General features: G+C 33.3%; 1 protein-coding gene across 20 annotated transcripts in view; it reads right to left on the reverse strand.

The window, feature by feature from the left end:
- Nucleotides 1-26,154, reverse strand: part of CDC42BPA (CDC42 binding protein kinase alpha) — a 316,154-nt gene that overhangs the window by 249,377 nt on the left and 40,623 nt on the right. For all 20 annotated transcript variants that reach the window (XR_014265738.1, XM_082469813.1, XM_082469807.1 and 17 more), the window contains one exon: nucleotides 7,373-7,464. Coding sequence is in view for 18 of the 20 variants with exons in the window: in XM_082469813.1 (XP_082325939.1) it covers nucleotides 7,373-7,464 (92 nt within the window). In the remaining 2 variants the exon portion in view is untranslated. Of the gene's footprint in view, nucleotides 1-7,372; nucleotides 7,465-26,154 lie in introns of those variants that run through there.

Raw genomic sequence — 26,154 nt, forward strand, 5'->3', positions numbered from 1 at the left:
TTTGAATTAACTGCCTTCAATAATTTATTTTCATTCTTTTTGTAATGTAATGAATCAATGAAATATGCAGTTTTGGTAGCATGTTTTTGTATGAAGCATAATAGGTATTGCTCTTTTCTGAAATTCCTGGTATAAACTGTGGTTTTGATTTTTTCTTTGAATTAAATTTTGAGTAGATTTTTAAAAATTAAAAAAAAAAAAAAGAAGACAACTTCTTCAATCAGATAAAGGGTTCCCTCAAAAACACCTACAACTAACATCATACTTACTAGTCAAACACTAAATCCTTTCTCCCTGAATTCAGGAATAAAGTAAGGATATATACCCTCATGACACCTATTCAACAATGTATTAGAGGTCCAAATTAGTATAACAAGTCAACATAAAGAAATAGAACGTATAAAGTCTGGAAAGTGAAAAGGACAATATGATTGTCTTATTCTCAGACAATATGATTGTTTACACAGAACAACTAAGAAAGTAGCAACCAAAACAACAAAAAACTATTTAAAAAATAATAAATGAATTTAGAAAATAAAGTCAGATTCAAAAATGAGTGCTGTACATAGCACAGGGAGATCAGCTCAGTGCTTTGTGACCACCTAGAGGGGTGGGATAGGGATGGTGGGAGGGAGATGCAAGAGGGAGGGGATATGGGGATATATGTAAACGTATAGCTGATTTACTTTGTTATACAGCAGAAACTAACAAACCATTGTAAAGCAGTTATACTCCAATAAAGATGTTTAAAAAAAAAGAGTGGTGTATCTACATACTAACAGCATACTATTTGAAATATAAAATTTTAAATATCATTTACCATAGCATCAAGAAACATTAAAAATTTAGCAATAAATTTAACAAATTATGAACAAGACCTGTACACTAAAATTACAAACAATTTTTGAGAAAAGTTAAAATAGATCTTAAAAGACAAAGAAAAATGTCTTGTTCATGGACTAACTAGTAGACTCAAGATTGTTAAGATGTCAGTCCTCACAAAATTGATCTATAAACTGAATGCAAACTCAATTTCAATACCACTAGGCTTTTATGGAAACTGACACAGTGATTCTAAAATTTATATAATAATGCAAAAGTCTTCAAATAGTTAAGACAATTTTGCAAAAGAACAAAGAAGGACTTACACTCAGACTTCATTACACACTCTCAACTCTACAGTATAAAGCTACAGAATCAAGATTGTGTGGTACTGAGATGAGAACAGACAAAGATATCAGTGAAATAGAATAGAAAGAGCAGAAGTAGATCAACATTTATATGGTCAACTGATTTTTTTGACAAAGGTACTGAAGTAATTCAATAGAGGAGAAACAGCCTTTTCAACAAATTGTGCTGAAACAACTGGATATCCATATGGAAAAAAATGAACCTCGATCCCTATCTCACGTCATACATGAATTAATTTGAAATGAATCACCAATCTAAACATAAGAGCTAAAACTATAAAGGTTTTAGGAAAAAAACATAGGTAACTATCTGTGACCTAGATATAAATAAGAATTTCTTACAAAGAACACAGAAAATAATAACCATAAGAGAAAAAATTGATAAAATTAAACCATCAAAATTTAAAACTTCTGCTCATCAGAAGACATTTTTAAGAAAATTAACAGGCAAGCTATGCAGCCTTTGAGAAAATATTGACAAAACATACATCTGACAAAAGACATTTATAAATATAAAATATAAAGAATTCTTACAACTCAATGATGACACAAATACCTCATTTTTTTTTAATGAGCAAAATATCTGAACGTATACTTCACAAAGGAAGATATAAGAATGGTGAATAAGCATACAAAAACCCATCATTATGTTGATATATACCACAAATCCACATAACAATGCAATTTAAGACCATGAGATACTATTACACACCCATCAGAATGACTGAAATTTAAAAGACTAACAAAAAAAAAATATTGGTGAGAACATGGAACTGGTGGGAATATAAAATGGTACAACCCCACTGGAAAAAATGTGCCAGTTTCTTTTAAACTTAAATATGCACCTACCACTTAACATAGCAGTTCCACTCCTAGGTATTTATCCAAGGAAAATGAAAACATATTTCCATAAAAACTTGTACAAGAATATTCACATCAGTTTTAATCCTAACAGCCAAAAATGAGAAACAATCCAAATGTTCATCAATAGAAGGATAGTGGTATATAGTTTACTAATCAGCAATAAAAAGTATTACTACATTTGATCACAAGAATGGATCTCACAGACATTATTCTGAGCAAAGGAAGCCAGACACAAAAGAGTACATATGGTATGATTTCCATTTATATGAAATTTTCAAACGGCCAAAACTAATCCATAGTTAAAATTTAGAACAGTGGTTGCCACTTGATGGAAGTTATGGGGAAGTAACAGGAAAGGGAACTTCTTAGGGTGATGGAAATGTTCTGTATCTTGATAAGGGTGAATCCATTTGTCAAAACTCATGGAATTGTACATATACAACTGGTGTATTTCAACATATATACAATTTACCTCAAAAGATGTAAACAAATAACCAAATAGAGAATTTTTCCAAACATATAAGGAAATAATATTCTCAAACTCAGAAAATTGAGAAAGTGCGAATACTTCCCAAATTGTCTTATGAGCTAAGCATAACATTTTTAAAATATAAGGAAATTAAAAGATAGGTAAAATAATCTTTTTCATGCACATAACAAAAAAAATGGTAAACAAAATATTAGCAAATCAAAACCAACAATATACTAAAAGAATACATAAGGAACAACTGGATTTATATAGTAATCTAATATTTGTATATGTAAAAATTAATCAATATTATTTCCACATTAACTAAATACAGAGATCAAATCATATCATCAAAATAGATATAAAAAAGCTTTTGATAAAAGTTAACTCTAATGCATGATAAAAGCTCTCAACAGACTAGGACTAAAAGGCAAACTTCCTTTACCTAAAAAAGAGTAACTTCCTTAACCTAAAAAAAGAGTAACAATTTTTTTTTAAAAAGCTGTTGCAAACTTCATACTTACCCCTGAAATCACAAACCAGAAAAAAATTGATTTTCAACAAATGAATTTAATATTTTAAGGAAGAAATTCTCTATTGTAATAATATAGGAAAAAGAAATAACAAGTATAACAAAAGAAAGAAAAAAACCTGTCATTATTTGGAAATGGTATGATTGTGTACATGAAAAATTTTTTTAATTTATAAACTAGAATTAATAAGTTAATATATCAAGATGCTTAAATACAAGATCAATACACAAAAATTGTATTTCTAGTCTAGCAACATAGTTACAAAATGAAATCTAAAAATATCATTTACAGGCTCATCCACAAACATCAAAGACTGATAAATAAATTTAATGAAACATGAACAAGAATTCTACATTAAAAACTATTAAAAATTAATAAAAGTAACACATATAGGGTCACCTGATTCACAGTGGAAGTTCCTTTGCAATCAAATGTAGAAAAAGTAGTCTTTAAATAAATGCTGAGAAACCCACAAAGAATAAAATGAACCTTGATCTATACCTCACAAAACAAAAAATAATACCAGACGGATCACAGACCTAAATGAAAAAGATTTTTCAGAGGAAAATAGCTTCATGACCTTCAGGGTAGAAAATAACTTTTTTAACGAACACAAAAAAGCACTAATCATAAAGAAAAGCTTAATTAAATGTATTTCACCAAAACTAAGATCTTCTCTTCAATAAAAGATCTATACAGAGAAGGAAAAGCCAAGCCACAGACAGGAAGACATTTTGTTTAATACACACACACACACACACACACACTTCCAACAAAGGACTTGTATCCAGAATATACCAGTAAATCAGACAACCTACCCACCTGCTCCCACTCCCCCAATCCCAAAATGTGCACTTATGAGGATATCCAAGTTATATGAAGTAATATGAAAATGGGCTCAACTTTAAGAGTTATTAGGAAATGCAAAATGAAATCACAATCCAATACCACTACTCATCCACCAAAAAATGTCCAAAGTTTAAAAAATGACCCAAGTATTGGTGAGGTTGTGAAGCAACTGGGACCTTAATACACTGTTGGTCAGAGTACAAATTGACAACCAATTGGGATATTATTTGGCACTACCAACTAAAACTAAATATGCTTAACATGCAACCCAGAAATTCCACTAGGGTTATATCAAACACAGATGAGTGCTTCTATCTCCCAAAAGACATGTACATGAATGTTCATAACAACATTATTAACAGTGGCCAAAAACTATAAACTTGAATACCTACCAACACTAGTATGGATAAAATACTTGTGGTATATTCATATAGAGCAACACTGTGAACCAATAAAAAACAAAAATGAATCACGCAAGCAGAATACTGAGCAAAAGAAGGTAGAAACAAAAGAATATATATTATATAATTCCACTAATATAGCATTCAAAAACAGGCACAATAAATCTATAATTATAGAAGTCAGAATAGATGGTTAATGAGAAGGTGGTTATCCACATAGAGGGGGCAATGGGAGCCTACCTTGATCTGCATAATAGTTACAGAAGTTCATGCAAATGTACAAATCCATTAAGCTATGTGTGTATATAACACAATTTTGTTAAGACCTCAAAATAAATGTATTTTCAGACAAAAAACGCAGATAATTTATCTCAGCAGACTTGGCAAAATACTAAAGGGAATTTTTAAGTCAAAAGGAAAATTATATCAAAGACAAGCATATGAATATAAATAAGTATGTGAATGTGAAGAGTAAGAAAAAATGTAAATACATGGGTAAATCTAAAATGAATAGGGACACTATAATCGTATCTTTTGGGGTTTCAAATATATGTAGAGCTAATGACAATGAAAGGCAAATTTGGGTAAATGGGAACTGGCAAAATACAAATTTACCAAGAATACAAGTGGCAATCTCTAGGAAAACCAATAAAAGAAGGTACAACTCAGAAATGAATAGAAGGGGGAAAGAATAATTTAAAATACTCAGTTAATCCAAGAATTGAGAGAAACATAATACAGAATGGAAAGACGAACAGAAAACAAATAGTAATATGTAATATAATTACATTAAATGTCAACTGACTACACTCCAATTAAAGATAAGACATTATCAGACTAGATCAAAAAATAAAAACTATATTCTATTTAACACTAAACATATAAAGTAATAGCTGAAACTAAAAGGGTGGTGCAAGATATTTAATGCAGAAGACTAATAAAAAGAGCTAGAATCATTCTACTAACATCAGATTAAGTAAAGTTTAACTCAAAAAGCATTACTTAGAGATAACAAGGATCATTACATCATGATAAAAGAGTTAATCACTGGGGAGATATAATAACTTGATATTTGTTATCAGTGAAAACTGAAAAAAATAAAATAAGAAAGAAATAAGCAAATCCTCTCTCAGGAAATGAAATACCACGCAGAGAAAACAGTTAAGGATATGGAAGATTTAAATAAGATTAACGTCTTTTACCTAAATGATATTTACAGAACACTGCACAGCAAATTTCAAAGACTTGAAATCACACAGTGTATATTCTCTGACTGCTCTGGAATTACATTCTAACTCAAAAACAGAAATATAACTAAAAACCTTCCAAATAATTAGAGATGGAGCGATAAACTTCTAAAATCATAGATCAAGAACAACCATGACAGAAATTTAAAATCACATCGGAAATCACATTGTATTTTGAGGAAATCTATAATGAAAATATGACATATCAAAATTTTGCTATAGCTAAAGCTGCTTAGAGGAAAAAGTATAGCACATTTGAAAAGATCTAGAAATCAATGCTCTAAGCATCTAACTCAAAAAGTTAGAAAAAGAATAGCAAGTTGAAACCAAACGGAGAAAAGAACATTAAAATATAAAAGCAGAAATTAATGAAACAGAAAACAAATCTATCATAGAAAAATACAAAAGGCAAAAGTTAATTCATTGAAAAAAATAACAGAATTGATAAACCGCTAAGCGTAACAAATGAAAAAAATGAGAAGTGCAAACAACCAATATAGTAATAAATATGAAAAATCAGATGACATGAATGAACCTAGCAAAACTGATACATCTATACAAAATATCCAAATAGTTCAATTTCAATTTAAAAAATTAAATATATAATTTAAAACTCTCTCTCTAGGAACCTCCAGGCTCAAATGGCTTCACCAGTGAAATCTTCTAAGCATATAAGAAAGAAATAATAACAATCTTCTCAAACTCCTCTAAAGAACAGTAAAAATGGAAATATCTCCTCTTTTTATGAGGCCAGAATAACCAAGATACCAAAATCTGATCAGGATGTGATAAGTAGGAAAATTACAGGCCAATTTCTCTCAAAGATCCAAAACACACACAACACACACAAATAGCAAACTGAGTCCAAAGGTAAATTAAAAGGATAATACATCCCAACAAAGTTGGCTTATTTTAGAAATGCAAGGTTAGTTTCACATTGGAAATAAACCAGTGTAACTCAACACATTAACAGAGTAAAGGAGAAAAGCCATGAGTGTCTCAAAAGATGCTGATAAAGCATTTTATTAAAATCCAACACAATTCATGATTTTAAAAGTAAAATTAGTGAGGTTGCTGGGTATAAGGTCAATAAACAGAATTCAATTGTGTCTAACTACTAGCAAAAACAATTAGAAAATGAAACTTAACCAATAATTCTAATTAAAATAACATAAAGAATATCACATACCTAGGAATAAATCTGCTGAAAGATGTATAAATCCACTCTACTAAATGGAAACTACAAATAATTAGTGGGTTAAATTTATAAAGCCCTAAATAAATGGAGGAATATACCATGTTCATGGATTGGCTGACTCAATATTGTTAAGATGTCAATTATCTACAAAGTAATCTCTAGCTTCAGTGCAATCCTAATCAAAATTCCAGCAGATGTGTGGGTGCTGGGTGTGGATGTGGATTTTTAAGAGTAAGTAAAAACTGAAACACTTATTGTAAAATTATATGAAAATATAAAGGGCCAAGAACAGAGGAGAAGAGGGAGGAAGTTAGAGTATGCACACTACCAGATATCAAGACTTCTTAAACTAAAGTAATTAAAGGCAGTGAGAGACAAACAGACCAATGGAACAGAAGAGTGTACAGAAACATACTCAAACTTCAATGACATATGAAAAATAGAAATATCTTGGAAAAAAATTCCATGTAGAAAGACTTCATTCAGAAGTTTAATGATTTCTGATCAATGATATCAATTACAACACCAAGTAAATAATATTTCAGTTAAATTCTCTCACAGACTGTATAAAATAGCTTGCAAAACAATTATCAGATCTTCTATAAAATCTTTATCTCTTACCTCTCCAAAAGCCCCTCGACCAATCACCTTTAATATTTCAAAGTCTTCTCTATGTAATCGCATCTGTTTCACTTTAGAAGTAAATGGTTTAGCTGAAACAAAAAGGCAACATCAATTACTTAATGAACTGTGATATAAATTAGATATAAATAATGATATTTCTTACTTAATAAAAATGAAAATAAGGATTAAGGATTAAGCCAAAGTATTTAATAGTCTCATCAAAGTATATTGAGAAGAAATAGATTTAATTTTCATACGATGTTTATTTCTTATATATGAATTATATTTTTGGTGAGAAACATATTTTTAAACACCAAATAATGCAAAGTACTAGTGATGTACAAATGAGACCAACTTATTCTCATTTTATACATTCCGTGTATTCTAACTCAATGCTAGACACATATTTTAGCACAAAGGTCCAAGAAGTAAAAGCAAATTTCTTGGCACCAGAGAGAAATTCAGCAATCCCCACCAAGTAAATTAATATTTGTCACACTCATTCATTTATTGATCATTTTAACATGCCTTTAGCAAGAGTTGACATTATACAAAGTATGGTGGCAATTACTGGAGTTTAAAACAAATATAATTACAATATGGTACCTTCATTCAAGAACTTCTCAGTCTTCAGAAATAGATACAGTATGCACACACATATAACATAGTAATGTGATAAAAGTTTCTAATAGAGATAAATACAAAGTGCTTCAGGATCAGTGAAAATGGAACCCTAATTCTCTTGTAAGAACACTAATGTTTCACAGAGGAACTAACATTGGATCTGGACCTTGAGGACTAAGTAGACTTTTGCTAATTTGCCTGTTTGCAATGTACTATAAATATTCCCAACAGAGGGAGCAATATAAGCAAATGAAGAGAGGCAAGAAAGTGAACTTGGGTGATAATGGTAAATAATCCATTGTTGTTATAGAATTATAAGAAATACAAAGAAATCAGGGCTAGAAAATGGAAAATGTAAATGGCCTTGGATGCCATGCAAGGAACTCAGACATTATTCTATTAATTATAGGGAACATATTATTTTTTAAAAAATTATAAAACCAATTACATGTTCAGCTGCCTCTAAGAGAAATTTGGACCTGTCTCCTTTCCTCCCCTCATGTCCCTCCTTATTCTCACACAAAAAGGAGTTAATACAATTAAACGGTCACTGTATATGGGTACAGCTCTCTTCTCCTTCCTACCATGCACGAGAGTGTGGAAGATCAGAGGTATGCATTTGAGCATTAGAAAGGGAAAGAGACACAGCAGGCCTTACCACTTGCTTTGGTCTAAAGGTATTTAGCCCTAACTACTGATACTTTAAGAAAAGAGGGGGGGGGCTTCCCTGGTGGCGCAGTGGTTGAGAGTCTGCCTGCCAATGCACGGGACACGGGTTCGAGCCCTGGTCTGGGAGGATCCCACATGCCACGGAGCGGCTGGGCCCGTGAGCCACAGTTACTGAGCCTGCGCGTCTGGAGCCTGTGCTCCGCAACAAGAGAGGCTGCGATAGTGAGAGGCCCGCGCACCGCGATGAAGAGTGGCCCCCGCTTGCCACAACTAGAGAAAGCCCTCGCACAGAAACGAAGACCCAACACAGCCACAAATAAATAAATAAATAAATAACTTTAAAAAAAAAAAAAAAAGAAAAGAGAGGTATTCCACATTGCAAAACCCAGTCTATTAGAGATTTCTGCATTGGTGTTTTAGATTATAAGGAAAGGAAATAGAGATTGAATCTCTATTTGGAATTCACACAACAGAAAAGATGATCAAAGAAACAGATCAAATTTGAATAAAGGTATAAAGGATCTCATACTGTAAGAGAGAGAAGATGTAAAACCATGGCAGCCAGGAAGTGAACATTTTGATAAAATGACCAAGACATCTTGGTTTTGAACAAACTGGACTGGACAAACGGTGAGACTGTGGCAACTGGGAATCAGTCAGGGTCCTAACAGGAAATAAATTATCCCAGTCTGAGGAAGGCTTATTTACAAACAGACTATTTACAAAGGTATAGGTGGGTTATAAGGGAATGGCAAGGAATAGTGAAATCATCTTGAGACTAGTGTCCCTCCCTTTCCCAGCTTCTACACAAGCATATCAGAAATACTTGGTTAAGAATAGTACACATAGAATGTGTAAATTAAAAATAAAGATGTGGAGCCAGCCAGTGTGAGAAGAGTGCTAGTCTAGTTGTTAGCTAGAGCTGGAAAATATCACAAAGCAGCCTACAACATTACACTTAACAGTTCTTTATTTCTTTTACTTCACTTTTTATTACCCTGACCCCCTCAAGATTTCCAAATACCTTAATCCAAATAGAGGGTATGTTCTATATCTTTGTCTCATTCTGACCCTAAATCCAAACAGCATTTCAGCACAGACAACTATGTTTATTCTTAAAGAATAATTCTGTGTATACCTTCCTCTGGGTAACATCCTACTTATCTAAAAGGTTAGAAATCTAGGTACGTCAATCCTCTAAAACACCACCGTAAAGCAGGAAAAGAAACTTTTTTAAAACGAGAGTAACTGAAATACAATTCAGGTAAGCAAATGATTGTTGAAACAATCTTTTAGTAAGGTACAAAGGATAACAATATGTCAAAAAATAAATGATATTATCTTTCCATGCAATAGTATACACCCTGAAAGCACCAAGCAAATGAATACTGTTAAATCATGCATAATTAGGATTAAGGATTTTATCAGCTATCCACACATTATGGGAGCCTGTAGTATTAACATAAACTAAAAGAATAATCCTGTTCATTCTATACTTCCTGGAACCTGCTAGTAAAAATCCCATTTCTTTGACATAGCAAAATTATTCTATTTTCAGACATTCTAAAATGAGTTAAGTCACAAATTTCTTCAGAAGGCTCACAGTTTACTAATTATTTATTCAATTCACTCAGAAAGTATCTTTAAATACCCGCTATATGCCAAGCATTTTATAAGATGTTAGAAGTACAAAGATAAATAGTCCCTGTCCTCAAGTAAACAAATTATGCAATAAGTGTCACTCTCCCATTTTAATTTTTCAGTGTGTTTAAAACAGACTTATACACAGAAAATTATGCTCACGTTACAAGAAATGAGAGAAATGCAAATAAACTTACTGGTAATATTCTATTATTTAACAACCAAATATGCCAAAAATAAAAAACCTGAAACCACCAAGTGTTTGCCGGAGTATGAATAACAGGTATTCTCATACATAACTGGTAGGACTGTTAGTTACAACCTCTGTGGACAGGATTTGGTTTTCTTTTTCATTCTCTTAACATGACATTTTACTTAAAAAGATTTTAGAAGCTGATACATCTTTGTATACCTTGAGATAAACGTTACTTGGTTATAACGTAATTTTTTAATATATAGATGAAATTGCTTTGCTTTGATTTTACTTAGGAATCTTACATTTGTGTTTATAAACAATTCTGGTTTACAATTATATTTTTTCTGTACTATCTTCATCCGGTTTGGTACCAATAATAAACCAACCTCATTAACTATGTTGAGTAGCTTCCTCTCCTTTTCTTTTCTCTAAAATAAAATAATTCCAGGTTTTTTAAAGATCTCAATGTGAAAAACAAAACTACAAACCTTTTAGAAGACAATAAAGGAGACTATGACTATAAGGTCTGCTAACACTTGCTAATGAAACATCTTACACGTGTCATTTTGTTGGATTTTTAATATTTCACTTCTTTCACACTGTCATTTTCATTTTTCTATTTCTACCTGTGACAACTGTATTAATTATATTTTTCTAAGAAATTATACATTGCATTGAAATTTTCAAATTTATTGAATAGGGTGACATAATATTCATTTCTTTATAAAACTCTACTATATGAATAGGTTTGATCCCTTTTTAGTTACTAACATTATATATTTAGGTCTATTTTCATTATTTTTCTTTACTAATATTGCTGGAAAGTTTGCATATTTTACAACTATTTTTCCAAATATACATTATTTAGATTTGTTTATCCTTTCTAAAATTCTGTGGAGTTTTCTCTTCTGTTTTAGTAGATTCTTACCTGAATTTACATAAAATTTCAAAAAAAGTAAATACAGGCTAATATTAACCCTCAGCTCTCACCCCCCAAAAAATCAATATAGCCATATTGATATTAGATGAAAGAGGTATTGGGTGGGGAGGCATTAGTGGAATAGAAATTAAAAGGAGTCATACATAATGATTAAAAAAAAAAAAAAACCCAGCTGAAATTAACCAGGACATAATAAGTCTAAACATGTATACACCCAACAACATAACCTCCAAATGTGTAAAGCCAAGTTGACAGACATAGAAGAAGAAACAAACTCACCTTCCTAAAGGGAGATTTTACTCTCTCTCTCAGTAACTCATAGCTCAAGCAGACCAAAACACAAACAATTTTTTTAGTGTATTGAGTGGCATACATGTAACACTCCACCTAAGAGTTGAAGAATTGATTTTCAAACACACGCTGAATCTCTACAAATTTTTATAATATGCAAGACATAAAACTACCTCCAACAAAATTCAAAGCATTGGGAACACAAAAATAAAATTCTGTGAGTACTATGCAATTAATACAATTAGAAATCAAGAACAGAAAGACCAGAGGAAATCCCATAAGCTCTGAAATCTGACAATAATTTTGAAGAAGAAATTAATAAGGTAATTAGAAAATATTCAGAACTACTTAATAATAAAAATATTACATATCAAAACTTCTAGAATATAACGGGGGGGGAAGCCCTCAATATTTATACTGGGAAAGAAGGAAGGCTGAAAATTAAGGTGTCAAATATGTTAAGGTCAGACCAAGAGAATAAAATCAAAGTAGAAGGAAGAAAACAAAAATATAAGGAGGAAAAAAATTAAATTAATTAATTAATTAATATCACTTACAACTACACATCTGCCAAACACAGATAACTTGACTCTAAACACAAGGAAATAATCAGACAAACTTAAATTGAGGAACAATCTATAAAATAACAGGCCTGTGGTATGACAAGTTTCAAGACACAACAAGGACACTGAAAGATAAAAAAATGTCTAAAGAACTGCTCCAGATTAAAAGATTCTAAAGAAACATTAAAACTAAGTGCAGAATTCCCTGACGATCCAGTGGTTAGGACTCCACCCTTTCACTGCCAAGGGTGCGGGTTCGACCCCTGGTTGGAGAACTAAGATCTCGCAAGCCACACAGCATGGCCAAAAAATAAATAAATAAAATAAAATAAAAACTAAATGCAATGTGTAATAATGGATTGGAACGCGTAGCCAAAAATAAAAAATAAACATTGCTATAAAGGATATTATTGGGATAACTGGTGAAATTTCAATATTAAATGTGTATTATATAATATTGTATCAGGGTTAAATTTGCTAAATTAATAATTGTACTGTGGAGATATCTAAGAGAATGCTTTCATTTCTGAGAAAACAGATGTCGAAGTATGTACAGGTAAGGAGTCAAGATATCTATATACATAAGAATGAACATAGATCCTTATTTTATACCAAATACAAAAATTAACTCAAAGTGCATCAAAGATCTCAACTTAAAAGTTAAAACTATAAATACTTGTAGAAGAAAACATAGGGGAAAATCTTCATGGCATTGGATATGGCAACAATTTCTTGGATATGACAAAAAAGCACAGGCAATAAAAGAAAAAAATAAATAAACTGGATTCATCAAAATTTAAAACTTTTGTACATCAAAGGTTAGTATTAAGAGAGAAATTTAAAAACCTACAGAATGGTGAAAAATATTTGCAAATCATATATTTGAAAAAGAATTAATACTAGAACATATAAAGAACTCCTACAACTCAACAATTAAAAAACAGCCCTATTAAAAAATGGGCAAAGGTTTGTTTAAATATTTCTCCAAAGATATACAAATAGCCAAAAAGCACATGAAAAGTTACTAAACATCTAAACACCAATAATTAGGGAAATGCAAACCAAAACCACAATGAGATATCACTTCACACCCTCTAGGATAGCTATAAATAATAATAACAATAATAATAATAAATTAATAAGTAAATTTCACAAAACAGAAAATAACAAGTGTTGACAAGGATTTAGAGAAACTGGAACCCTCATACATTACTGGTGGGAATGTAAAATACTTTTTATATATGAATGTAAAAAGCTATTATGGAAAAGTTTGGCAGTTCCTCAAAAAACTAAACATAGATTTACCTTACGACCCAGCAGTTCTATTTTTAGATATATATCCAAAGGAACTGAAAAAAGGGATTCCAATAGATCCCTGTACACCAATGTTTATTACAGCATTATTCACAATAGCCAAAGGTCCATCAACAGATGAATGGATAAACAAAATGTGGTATATACATACAACAACAGTTCAACCTAAAAAAGAAATAAAATTCTGATACATGGATGAATCTTGAAAACATTATGCTAAAAGAAATAAGCCAGACATAAAAAGGCAATTCTTGTTTGACTCACCTTATATGAAATATCTAGAACAGGCAAATTCATAGAGATAGAAAATAGATTAAAGGTTACCAGGTGCTGGAGGGAGGGTGGAAAATGGGGAGTCATTGCATAATGGTTATAGAATTTCTCTTTGGGGTGATGAAAAAGTTTTAGAAATAGACAGTGGTGATGGCTGCACAACATTGTGAATGTAATTAATGCCAATAAATTGTACAGTTAAAATGGTAATTTTGTATTACATACAGTTGGCCCCTGAACAACATGGGTTTGAACTGCAAGGGGCCACTTACAAGCGGATTTTTTTCAATAAATACATACTGCAGTACTACACTATCTGCAGTTGGTTCTGAACCTCTGATGCAGAATCGCAGATGCAGATGGCCCACTATAAAGTTATAGGTGGATTTTCCACTGTGCAGGGGTCAGCGCCCTTAATCTCCACATTGTCAACTGTACTTTACCACAACTCTTTTAAATTAATAAGATAAAACAGTAAGATAATACCACTGAATTGCATACTTCAAATGAGTGAATTGTTTACTCTGTGAATTATATCTCAATAAAGCTTTTTAAGGAAGAAACCTTAACACACACATACACACACACATACACACACACACACAGTTTGACAAGATGGGTTTCTTACCATGGCTGTTACTCCCAGACTCTAACTCTCCCCCTTCCTTGAGAGAATCTAAGCTGGGGAGAAGTGTTATCTTTGTCTTACAGGAAACCACCAGAAGAGAAAAACAAGTGGCCACCAGATCTGGTTAGAACTGGTGAAACCCAAGATGGTGGGAGACCTGACCTCCAGTAGACCCTGAGCCTCATTATACGTTCACTGTAATACATTAGCATGCTAAATGACACACCCACCAACAGCCATGACAGGAAGTACCGGACCATAGAAGGAAGAAAAGGAGGTGGCATCCCAGTTCCAAGAAGAACCCTGCCTATTCCAATAAAACCAATGCATGTGCCTCCCCCTCATTAACCCTACGCTTAAAAATCTTGCCTTGACTGCTCCCCCTAAAAGAAACTGATTTGCGAACTAAGTTCCTGCTTCTCCATTCTCTGGCCATTGAATAAAGCTTGTGCTGTTTCAGTCTCAGCATTGGTTTGGTTATTGGCTGTGTAAATCCTCACGGGAAAAGAATCTCCCCCCACCGCACCCCCACTGAGGCAGGGGGCTTTGACCAGACTGGGGCCCAAGTGGGGGTCCATAGAGACAATGCAGCAATGGGTTGATACATAAAGGCCTTATTAGAACTGAAAATGGGAGAATAACTATAATTCAAATAAATTATAACATCAATCTCCAATACTTAAAAGGAGCTTTGATTTCTACTATATCTCAGGATCACAAAACAAAGGTATTATTAATACATACTTCAAGTTCCTCCCAAGGATAAAGCATAAGTCCAAAAAAAAGTTGCTGCAGAGCTAACACTTAAGGTATATTATACCTATTATTATAATCTGTGGTCCAAATAAGCAACAATAACTATTAAATCTATAGAGGGGTATATAGGTATCTTGTCATATTACGATACTCAAATAGTACAAAGAAAATGAACCAAAACAAAGTTAAAAGCTATACAATTTATTACTGAGCACTCCATTCACAATGTCTGAGACGTTGAAAAGATGCCCTAACACATTATTAGAGCTGAGGGTCAGATATTAAATGAAATCATGAAATAGAACAAGATGATTCACAATTTCAACTACTGGAACATTTATTTCTATATTGCATTTGAAAAAATTGATTATACACTCAACTTACTGCCAAAAGTTCATTAGCACTATCTAACAAAAATGCTTTATTTATTTATTTATTTATGGCTGCGTTGGGTCTTTGTTGATGTGCGCAGGCTTTCTCTAGTCGCAGCGAGTGGGGGGGCTTCTCTTTGTTGCAGAGCACGGGCTCTAGGCACATGGGCTTCAGTAGTTGTGGCACGCAGGCTCAGTAGTTGTGGCTCACAGGCTCAGTGGTTGTGGTGCATGGGCTTAGTTGCTCTGCGGCATGTGGGATCTTCCCAGACCAGGGCTCGAACCCATGTCCCCTGCATTGGCAGGCAGATTCTTAACCACTGCACCACGAGGGAAGTCCCCAAAAATGCTTTATACAAAGATATGTAAGAAAAAAATCATGAATTCTATCTACCAAAAGGTCATTTCAGGCACTCAGTGTAATTTAAATAATTTTGGATATATAAGACTAGTTGCAAAACTCTGTATTCATTACAATAATTCAAAGAATTAATAATCACTACACTACTGCCCTTGACAAAAATCAAGGCAATATAAGGGCCCAATCCAGTCTGTTGTAATGCTAAACAATGGCTATGTCTATACTGAATAAATGCTATATTCAGTGACCTTTCACAAAGCACTACACCATCTAATGATAACAATACGTTGACTTTCTTTAGTGCTGTCCAGTTCAGTGCTTTCACTTGTGGCACATACTTTCTGAAGTCTGTGCCACGCCACCTCGCTCTCCTTTCTCTGAAAATCTCCCCTAGAATCTCAGGGGAAAGTTAAGTATATATTGTGGGGCCACACTTCACAGGTCAGAGTAAAGTGATCCAGTGTAGAAAACTGACCAAAGCTGTGGAACAAATAATTTACAACTGAACTCAGAAAGACTTAGTCTCTGCAGGTGGTTATAAGAATTAACATAAAAACTCAGTAGTTATTGGGGTAAGCGTTCTACCACAAGGCTAAAAGCTGGGGAGAAAACTAGTTCTGCAGAAAGATACAAAGCACATGCATGAAGAGAAGCAGAGATGAATGACAAGTATTATTGTTCCCATTTTACAGAAAAGAAAATAGGTTCAGAAAGGTAAAATAAATTCTGAAGATTATTAATAAGTGGCACTAATAGGATTGAAGCTCTGATCTGTCAGGCTCCAAAGCCTTTCCAATATAACATGCCTCTTTCTTCCCAAAAGTTTTGAAATTAACACAGATACTGGAATTTCAGAAATCAAATATGAAATAATTCTAAGTTAAAAAAAATCTCTTTGAAGCTGGAAAGAAAGCATATTTCTATCTGAGCCACTCACACACTGCCTGGTTCACTGTACACTGATAAATGAATGGATAAATGAATGAATGATTCTAAAGTAAAAAGAATTCAAAGTTTCAATATGAAATGCCAGGTGTACCTTGCAAGGCATACCCTTTTCCCTGCTGAATGTAGCCCAAGATCTAAACATGGAGTCTCCTTCAGTCCTCCCCTCCAGCCTGCCTCCTCCCAACAGCTACTGTCGAGGCCTCATGGGAACAGCCTGCTGGTTTCAAACCACTGGTAATATTAGCTGCCATGGCTTGAGAAAGGAACCTAGTTAGTGGTTCCAATAGAAAAAGAAAGTGGAAAGTGAGAAGATGAAGAATAAAAACAAAGACAGAGCCTGAAGGCATAAAGAGGCCTAGAAGACAACAGTGAGTACTGGAGCAAGAGATTTTAACCTTCCCTTCACCCATGATTCTGCTTCCTCCCTTTCCTCTCAGGTTTCTCCAGTGGGTGTCCATCCTTCCATCTGTCCTCTCCCTTATCCTTTCTACTGCATGTCCTTCCACTATGGACGCTGATACTAATCTGCAGTGGAGGAACATGAGAATCAGGGACCAAAACTAAGGCAGGGAGAAAATCCATGCAGAAGGGAGGGAGGAAGAGAAATATGAGGGAGCCATGACAAAAGAATAGTTACTGAAGTCACATTAAACTTTTATCAATTTTATCAGGTTTTATGTCTATATTTTACAAATAAAATATACAGTGTACTTTTAAATTAATATATAGTAGATTATGAAATATACTGCAACTATATACTAATCACCTGTACAAAGAATAAAATTACAAGTGGTATGTGTCTGAGATTTTTAGCAATGACAGGAGGACAAGTGTAGCATTGTGTTACTCATTTTTAAGCCCATAAAATAGTATCTTTGACAGAGTATTTTTTAATTTTTTAAATAACTGATTACTGAAAGAAGTTTCCAAATAGTCCATATGTGTTTATGGTTTTGGCACCTTAACAGGCAAAGGTAACAGGGATCCACACACATAAAACCATGCAACAAACCCACAGAAATGCTGAATAAGACACACCCATGAGAAATTTTAAATATACATTCAAACTCAAAAAACAGAGAGAGAGACATGGGGAAATTCCCAAGAGCCAGAAATAAAGAAAGAAGTCCAATCAAAACACAGGAGCAGATGCTGCAAAAAGCATAATATTGGTCCTGGGCACAGGCGCTAACAGATCCACAGGAAACATGTGGGTATTGCTGGTGACCTAAGAGGGGGAGAAGAATGGAATCAATAGTCCTGATTAAGATCAGGACCCAGGACCCTTTCTCCACATAAGGGAATAACAAAAATTCTGACTCTTGGTTTAGGTGAGCAGCCCAGGATGGAGTGGGGGGTAATGTAATGGGAGAGCATGTGACAGTTTGGAGTCTGAATTTATACTGCTCATGTGGCAAAGGAATCCTCAACCAAGAAATTAGTATTAAATCTAGTCCCAACCCCACAGAGCAAAGCACTCAGAGAGAATAGAACTCAACCCAGAAAAATGTACCCAAGTCAAAAGTGAGCTCACAATCTAAAAATTTAAACCACATGAGGAAATAGTCCACCATAGTGTAAAATAGGCAATCGAAACAAACAGGAACATTAGTACCCCCAAGAACTCAAGAGAATAGTACAATCTAAAAAACACCATAAAATAAGTGGGTAATGATGACTAAGAGATAGAATATAAATGATAAAACAAACAGATATGAAAATCTACCAAAAAAAGTCAAGAAATTAAAGGTACAGTCATTGAAATTTAATGTTATTTTAAATAGTAACATGTGCATATATGATAAAATAATGAATTTAAATCACCAATTTACTTCTCTATATACTGTTTTTAACTACTCAAACCTTACTGGAAAAAAAAAAAAACCTCTGAATCAATAACTCAAAAAATACGGGGAGTTTACAGAGAGATCACAGACTACTTCAAGAATACGGTATAAGGCTATGAACTCCTCCCCCCAAAAAAGCACATATACCTCAAATTTTATATATCATACAGAAAGATTACTAGATAACTTCATAATCCTAGATTAAGAAATAATGTTCTACAAATGTATGGATACCAAGGGGAAAAGGGGTGGGGTGGGAGGAATTGGGAGATTGGGATTGACATATATACAGTACTATGTATAAAATAGATAAATAATGATAACCTACTGTATAGCACAGGGAACTCTACTTAATGCACTGTGGTGTCCTAAATGGGAGGGAAACCCAAAAGGGAGGGGATATATGTATATGTATGGCTGATTCATTTTGCTGTGCAGTAGAAGCTAGCACAACATTGTAAAGCAACTATACTCCAATGAAAATTAATTTAAAAAAAAAGAATAGAACTACCATACGACACAGCAATCCCACTACTGGGCACATACCCTGAGAAAACCATAATTCAAAAAGAGTCATGTACTACAATGTTCATTGCAGCTCTATTTACAATAGCCAGGACACAGAAGCAACCTAAGTGTCCACGGACAGATGAATGGATAAAGAAGATGTGGCACATACATACAATGGAATATTACTCAGCCATAAAAAGAAACGAAATTGGGTTATTTGTAGTGAGGTGGATGGACCTAGAGTCTGTCATACAGAGTGAAGTAAGTCAGAAAGAGAAAAACAAATACCATATGCTAACACATATATATGGAATCTAAAAAAATTTTAAAAATGGTTATGAAGAACCTAGGGGCAGGACAGGAATAAAGACGCAGACGTAGAGAATGGACTTGAGGACATGGGGAGGGGGAAGGGTAAGCTGGGACGAAGTGAGAGAGTAGCATGGACTTATATATACTACCAAATGTAAAATAGATAGCTAGTAGAAAGCAGCCGCATAGCACAGGGAGATCAGCTCAGTGCTTTGTGACCACCTAGAGGGGTGGGATAGGGAGGGTGGGAGGGAGACACAAGAGGGAGGAGATATGGGGATATTTAAATATATGTATAGCTGATTCACTTTGCTATAAAGCAGAAACTAACCCACCATTGTAAAGCAATTATACTCCAATAAAGATGTTAAAAAAAAACACACACACAAAAATAAAATTCTCCCACCTAAGAAAAAAGAAAATATAAATACAAAAAAATAAATTTAAAAAAAGAAATCATGTTCTAAAAGCTATTAAGTATGTAGACATATTAAACCAAATTACATGTCATCACAGAAAATATCACCTGATAAAAAAAATCAGCCTTTTAAGCCATACGATAGCCTGAGAATGTCATTTTCCACATTCCCAGCATCAATGAATTCTACTTCCTATGACACACTAGAAGCAACTAGGAACTAGACAGGGTGAACTTATTGCACAGATTTAAAAACATCTTTCTTTACAAAATCTTTCTTTCCTTACAAAATATTTCTTTAAAATAAAAACAGGTGGTGAGCCAGATTTGTCCAATGGTGTCATAGCTTCCTGAACCCTGGACCAACAAAACAATGAAACAGAAATAAGTTCAGTTATTTGCACACATATACCTAAATGAATGCACAGGAAAAGAGTCTAAAAGGATATAGGCCAAACAATTAATACAGAGAACTTCTGTGAAAGAGAATAGACATAGGGCACAGAAAAGGAGGGACTTTCACCTTTACTACTGAAAGCAGAGAAACATTTGGTTAAAAATATGGACTCTGAGGTCAGACAGACCTGAGTTCAAGGTTAGGGTGTGTCACTTATTAGCTATACGATCTCATACTAGTTACCTATCTTTTCTGAACTTCATTGCAAAATGGAAATAATAGAACCTAAGTCAACAGGTTGGTTGTTTTTTCAGTTTTATTTTGTGGTAAATACATATAACGTAAAATATGTCATTTTAACCACTTTTGAGGGTACATCACTGGCATTAATTACATTCACAATGTTGTACAACCATCACTGCTTTCTATTTCCAAAACTTTTTCATCACCCCAAACAGAAACTCTGCAACTATTAAGCAATTGTTCCCCATTCCCCTTTTGCCCCAGTCCCTGGTAAACTCTATAATCTACTTTATTTCTCTCTGATTTGCCTGTTCTAGGTACCACATGTAAGTGGAACCATACAATATGTGGCTTATTTCACTTAGCATAATGTTTTCAAGGGTCATCCATGTTGTAGCATGTATCATAACTTCATTCCTTTTTAGGGCTGAATCATACTCCATTGCGTGTGTGTGTGTGTGTGTGTGTGTGTGTGTGTGTGTGTGTGTGTGACATTCTTTTATCCATTCATCAGTTAATGAACACTTGGGTTATTGTGAATAATGCTGCTGGGAACATTGGTATACAGTACTTCCATGCTGTTGTTGTGTTGTTTCACAATTAAATAAAAAATAAAATACTTAACATGATATTTCATGTATATAAAGGCTCAATAAATGCTAATTATACTTATATATTGTTTGAATGGTTTAAATAAACCTGTGTTCATGTATTGGGTTGGGCAAAAAGTTAGTTCGGGATTATGGAAAAAACCCGAACAAACTTTTTGGCCAACCCAATATAACATGTAAATTTTTAAAAATAATTGCTCCTAAGAGCACAATCTGATGGTAAAACAATCATATAACTAAAGAAAGAATGTGTCCAGGAGGACGATATTGATCAGGAGAGAATATCTGTGAGTGAGAAACCTAAGCAGTAGTCCTTCATGCACAGTAGATGGGGATGCTGACAAATGAACAAAATATTAATCCACTTGACATGTCATTCTTGCCATGGGCTATCAGAACTTAAATCCATTAGAGTAACTATCCTTATTCCAACTCCATTCTTCAGGCAAACTTCTAATAAAATATTTTCTGCAAGAAAAAAAAAGCACCAGTGGGGCTGACACAACTAACTCCAATGCTCGATAGACATATTCTTTATTGTAAATCACTAAACTAGCATTCTAAATTCACCTACTTTGCCTCCTACAAGTAAGACTAGCAAATATATTAGCATCCCTAATTTGATCAGTTCTATAAGGTTGAGTCTCATAAATTCACAAACAGAATGTCTTCATTAATCATTTAATTCTACATTTAATTCTTTATTGAGTTCCTGTTCAGTACCAGCCACTGTGCTAGAAATGACTAGTTACTTAGTCTTCCCATAGTAACAATTTACTCTCATCACATACTTCTTTCAAATATCTTCAGTTATCACCACTATTAATAATGCATAAGTAAATAATAGGTTCACAGGAAATTTTATGTAACAGTTTTATGGGAAGTAAATCCCAAAAAAGAGAAAATAAATATAGACATTATATAAATTTATTTCCACTCAGCTGGTGAGAACACTATTATAAAATGGTGTTTTTAAATTATTCCGTATGTTTAAAATATGACAAAAGTAATAAAAACAAATAGTTTGGCCACTTTGTTTATATTTTTTACCTGTTTTTAAAACATTTAAAAAGAAATATGAAGGGTCTTGCTTTACCAGCTATTAAAAATGTATTTAAAAAGTATCAGTTTAGGGGCTTCCCTGGCGGCATAGTGGTTGGGAGTCCGCCTGCCAATGCAGGGGACGTGGGTTAGAGCCCTGGTCCGGGAAGATCCCACATGCCTTGGAGCAGCTGGGCCCATGTGCCATAGCTGCTGAGCCTGTGCTCTGGAGCCTGTGAGCTGCAACTACTGAGCCCACGTACTACAACTACTGAAGCCTGCACACCTAGAGCCCTTGCTCTGCAGCAAGAGAAGCCACCGCAATGAGAAGCCCGTGCAATGCAATGAAGAGGAGCCCCCACTCGTTGCAACTAGAGAAAGCCCGTGCGCAGCAACGAAGACCCAACGAAGCCAAAAATAAATAAATAAAATAAATTTATTTTAAAAAAAGTATCAGTCTAAATATAGGTAGATTATCTAAAAAACAACCTATGTATACCATAAATGTATTAGAATAGGACATTTTTATGTTCTTGGGATGAGGAAGAACTTTTCTAATCATATGCCAAAAGCAAAAACTCTAAAGGAAAAGATAGATTTAACAAAATTTTAAAGTTACATTTTTAATTGAAGTATAGTTGATTTACAATATTATATTAGTTTCAGGTGTACAGCATAGTGATTCAGTATTTTTGCATATTATACTCCATTATAAGTTATTACAAGATAATGGCTATAATTCCCTGTGCTATATAATATATCCTTGTTGCTTATCTAAAAGTTATAGATTTTTTAATTCTCTGAATAAATTTAAAAGAAAATTATATTACAAACAGGGAAAATACCTGTAAACTGTGAAGGTCAAAGGGTTGCTATTCCTAAAATTCAAAGAGCTCTTGCAATGTAGTTAGAGAAAAAGAACTTTATAATAGAAAATGGGGCAAATGGTAGGTAATTTTTTTTTAATAACTTGATTTTAAAACATACATTTAAAAAGCCTTAAATCAAATATATCAAATAATTAAGAGCTCTGTCTTCACAGTTTGGATCCTGAGTTCCAAACCTGACTGTAATTGAATAGCTATGTAATACTGGATAAGTTTCTTAACCTAATTCTCAGTTTCTTTATGGAGACTATTTATTAACCCAAAGGTACTGGCAAGGTAAGGTAAGTATTTTATAAACAGATAAGATGAAAACATCAAAAAGGCAAGACGTGGCTATAAGATGATTGATAAAAATGGTAAGAAGCTCAAGTTAAAATGCAAAGAATGATAGCCAGTGGAGACTTCAGAAGAACGTCTTTGCCTGCTAAAATCTTTGAGTGTGAGACACACAGGTGTCATTTATTTGTATAGGAACACCTATGTCACATTCCAAGTTTCCTAGCAATTCTCAAGCAGATAAGCACTAATGGAAAAGAAGGGACAGACCAAGGAAAAAGACATAAATGACCCAAGCCTTCTGAAACAGCACAACCATGGAGAGATGATCAATGGGGGGGGGGGGGGGGGGGGGGACTGACTTTGATAGGTTGATAGGTTTCAAATAGTCACATATACCAAAAAAAAAAGGAAGGGGAAGTAGGGAGAAGGGAGAGAAGGGAAAGGATAAGGAGGGGAAAGAGAAGGGGGAGAAGGAGGAAGAGGAGGAGGAAGAAGAGATTTCCCCACACTTCCCCAAACTGTGAATTTGTGAGGAAAAAAAAAGTCTTACAGAAAGTATATAGAATTAGATATATTTGGATTTGCAGCAATTCTGTAGTAGATATCTCCTGAATGGCAGATAAGAGACAGTAATATATGGTACAGGGAAGGGAAAGGAGGGGTGGTAAGGGGTAAAAGAGAAGAACCTAGTGGCCATATCTCTCCTAAACCCTCCCCCTCCCCAACTCCTTACAATGGCTATGATCCAGAAGGAAACACCTGATCCAAGCTATCTCAATTAGATTCGCTCTCTCTCTCAATTAAAAGAAATAGAGACTAGGAATCACAGGAGAGCATCCTTGGGAGAAGCATAAAAGACAGTGATTAACTTCACAGTTTGATAACTTACATGTGTTAAGTTTCAATTGGGTAACCTCTAAAGGAAAAGAAATGGAATGTTTGTCAATCAAACAAGTAGAGGGGAAAATTGATTCAGGAAAATAAACTGAATTAATCCAAAAGATAGTGAGAACATATGAAAAAATAAATATGTTAAAAGTTTTTTTAAAAAGGAAAAAAATGGTAGAAATAAATCCAAATAATTCTATATTTACAATAAATGTTAAGTGGCCTGTTACAGTCAAAATACAAAGATTTCACACTGAGAGAGAAAAATCCAGTCAGATGCTTTTCCAAAAAACATCAAAACACAAGAATACAGAAAGAATGAAAATAAAAGGATGGAAAAACAAACCACATAAATAACCAAAATAAAGCCACATTATTTATAATAAGGGAAAAAAAGAGGAACTGTAGGGCAAAAATCCTAACTAAAGATAATGATTGTCATTACATAAAAGGTGCAAATCATCATGAAAATAAAATAATTCTACATTTCAACACTTAATTAATCTAGTATTACTCAAAGTATATCATCAGCAAAAACTGAGAGAGTTACATGGAAAAATTGGAAAATACCCCATCAAGATAGATAACTTTAATACACAATAATTTATAGGTGAAGCAGAAAAAAATCTGAAAATCTAAATAACAAGCTGGGTCTACTGGACACATACAACAACTGCAGGAAAAACATTATTTTGAAAAACATGTGGAACATTTATATACATGGAACAAATACTAGGCCACGATGGAAATAAGTTGGAAATTTTTAAAAATAATAACTTTTTTTAAAGCATTTGGAAATTAAAACACACCTCTAAACAACTCATAGTTCAAAGAAGAAAACAGAAATAGGAAATTAGAAAGCATTTAACATGGAACAATAATAAAAAGACAACATATCAAAATGTGTGGGATGTACCTACAGTGGTACTTAGAAATCTAAAGCCTTAAAACTTATATTAGAAAAGAAGAATGCTGAGAATTAATAGGCTAATCAAAGAACTTTAAAAGATGGGGAAAATAACAAAAGTAAATGAAAGAAAATAATACAGATGAGAGTACAGATTAATAGAAAATAGGGAAAATCAACATTAGAAAAAATTGGTTCTTTCACAAGACTGACAAGATCTTTTCACAAGATCTCTAAAAAGAGACCAAGGAAAGAGAAGACGTAAATAAGCAATATTACAATGAAAAAAATGTACACAATTACTGATCTTAAGAGAGTAACCAGAAAATCATCATTTCGAACAAGTTTATGCCAATAAGTTTTAAAATTAACATTAAGTGGGCAAATTCCTAAAAACTTCAACTTGTCAAATGACACAAGAAATAATAGGAAACTTGAATAATCCTACATCTAATAAAGAAACTGAATCCCTACTTTAAAATCTCTCTGGAAAGAAAACTCCAGGATGAGATAGATTTGTCATTGAATTCTTCCAAACTTTCAAATATCTAAGGTAGTAATGACACCAGCATTACATGAAGGAGTACTTTTCAATGTGTTTTGTGAGGCCAGCATAACGTTGATGTCAAAACTTTACACAGACATCATAAGAAAAGAATCCCTCTTGTGTACACAATGCAAAAAAAGATAATCAAAGCACTAGTAAATCAAATCCAAAAATATATGTTATACATCACAACTAAGTTGGGTTTAATGAAGGAATGCCAGATTGATTCACTATTCAAACTTAATGTTTATCACCACATCAATGGAATAAAGATGAAAAATCAAATGATTATCTCAACAAACACAAAAAAATAATAA

The sequence above is a fragment of the Balaenoptera physalus genome (genome assembly GCF_965194825.1).
Source record: "Balaenoptera physalus genome assembly, chromosome: 1".
Lineage (NCBI taxonomy): Eukaryota > Metazoa > Chordata > Mammalia > Artiodactyla > Balaenopteridae > Balaenoptera > Balaenoptera physalus.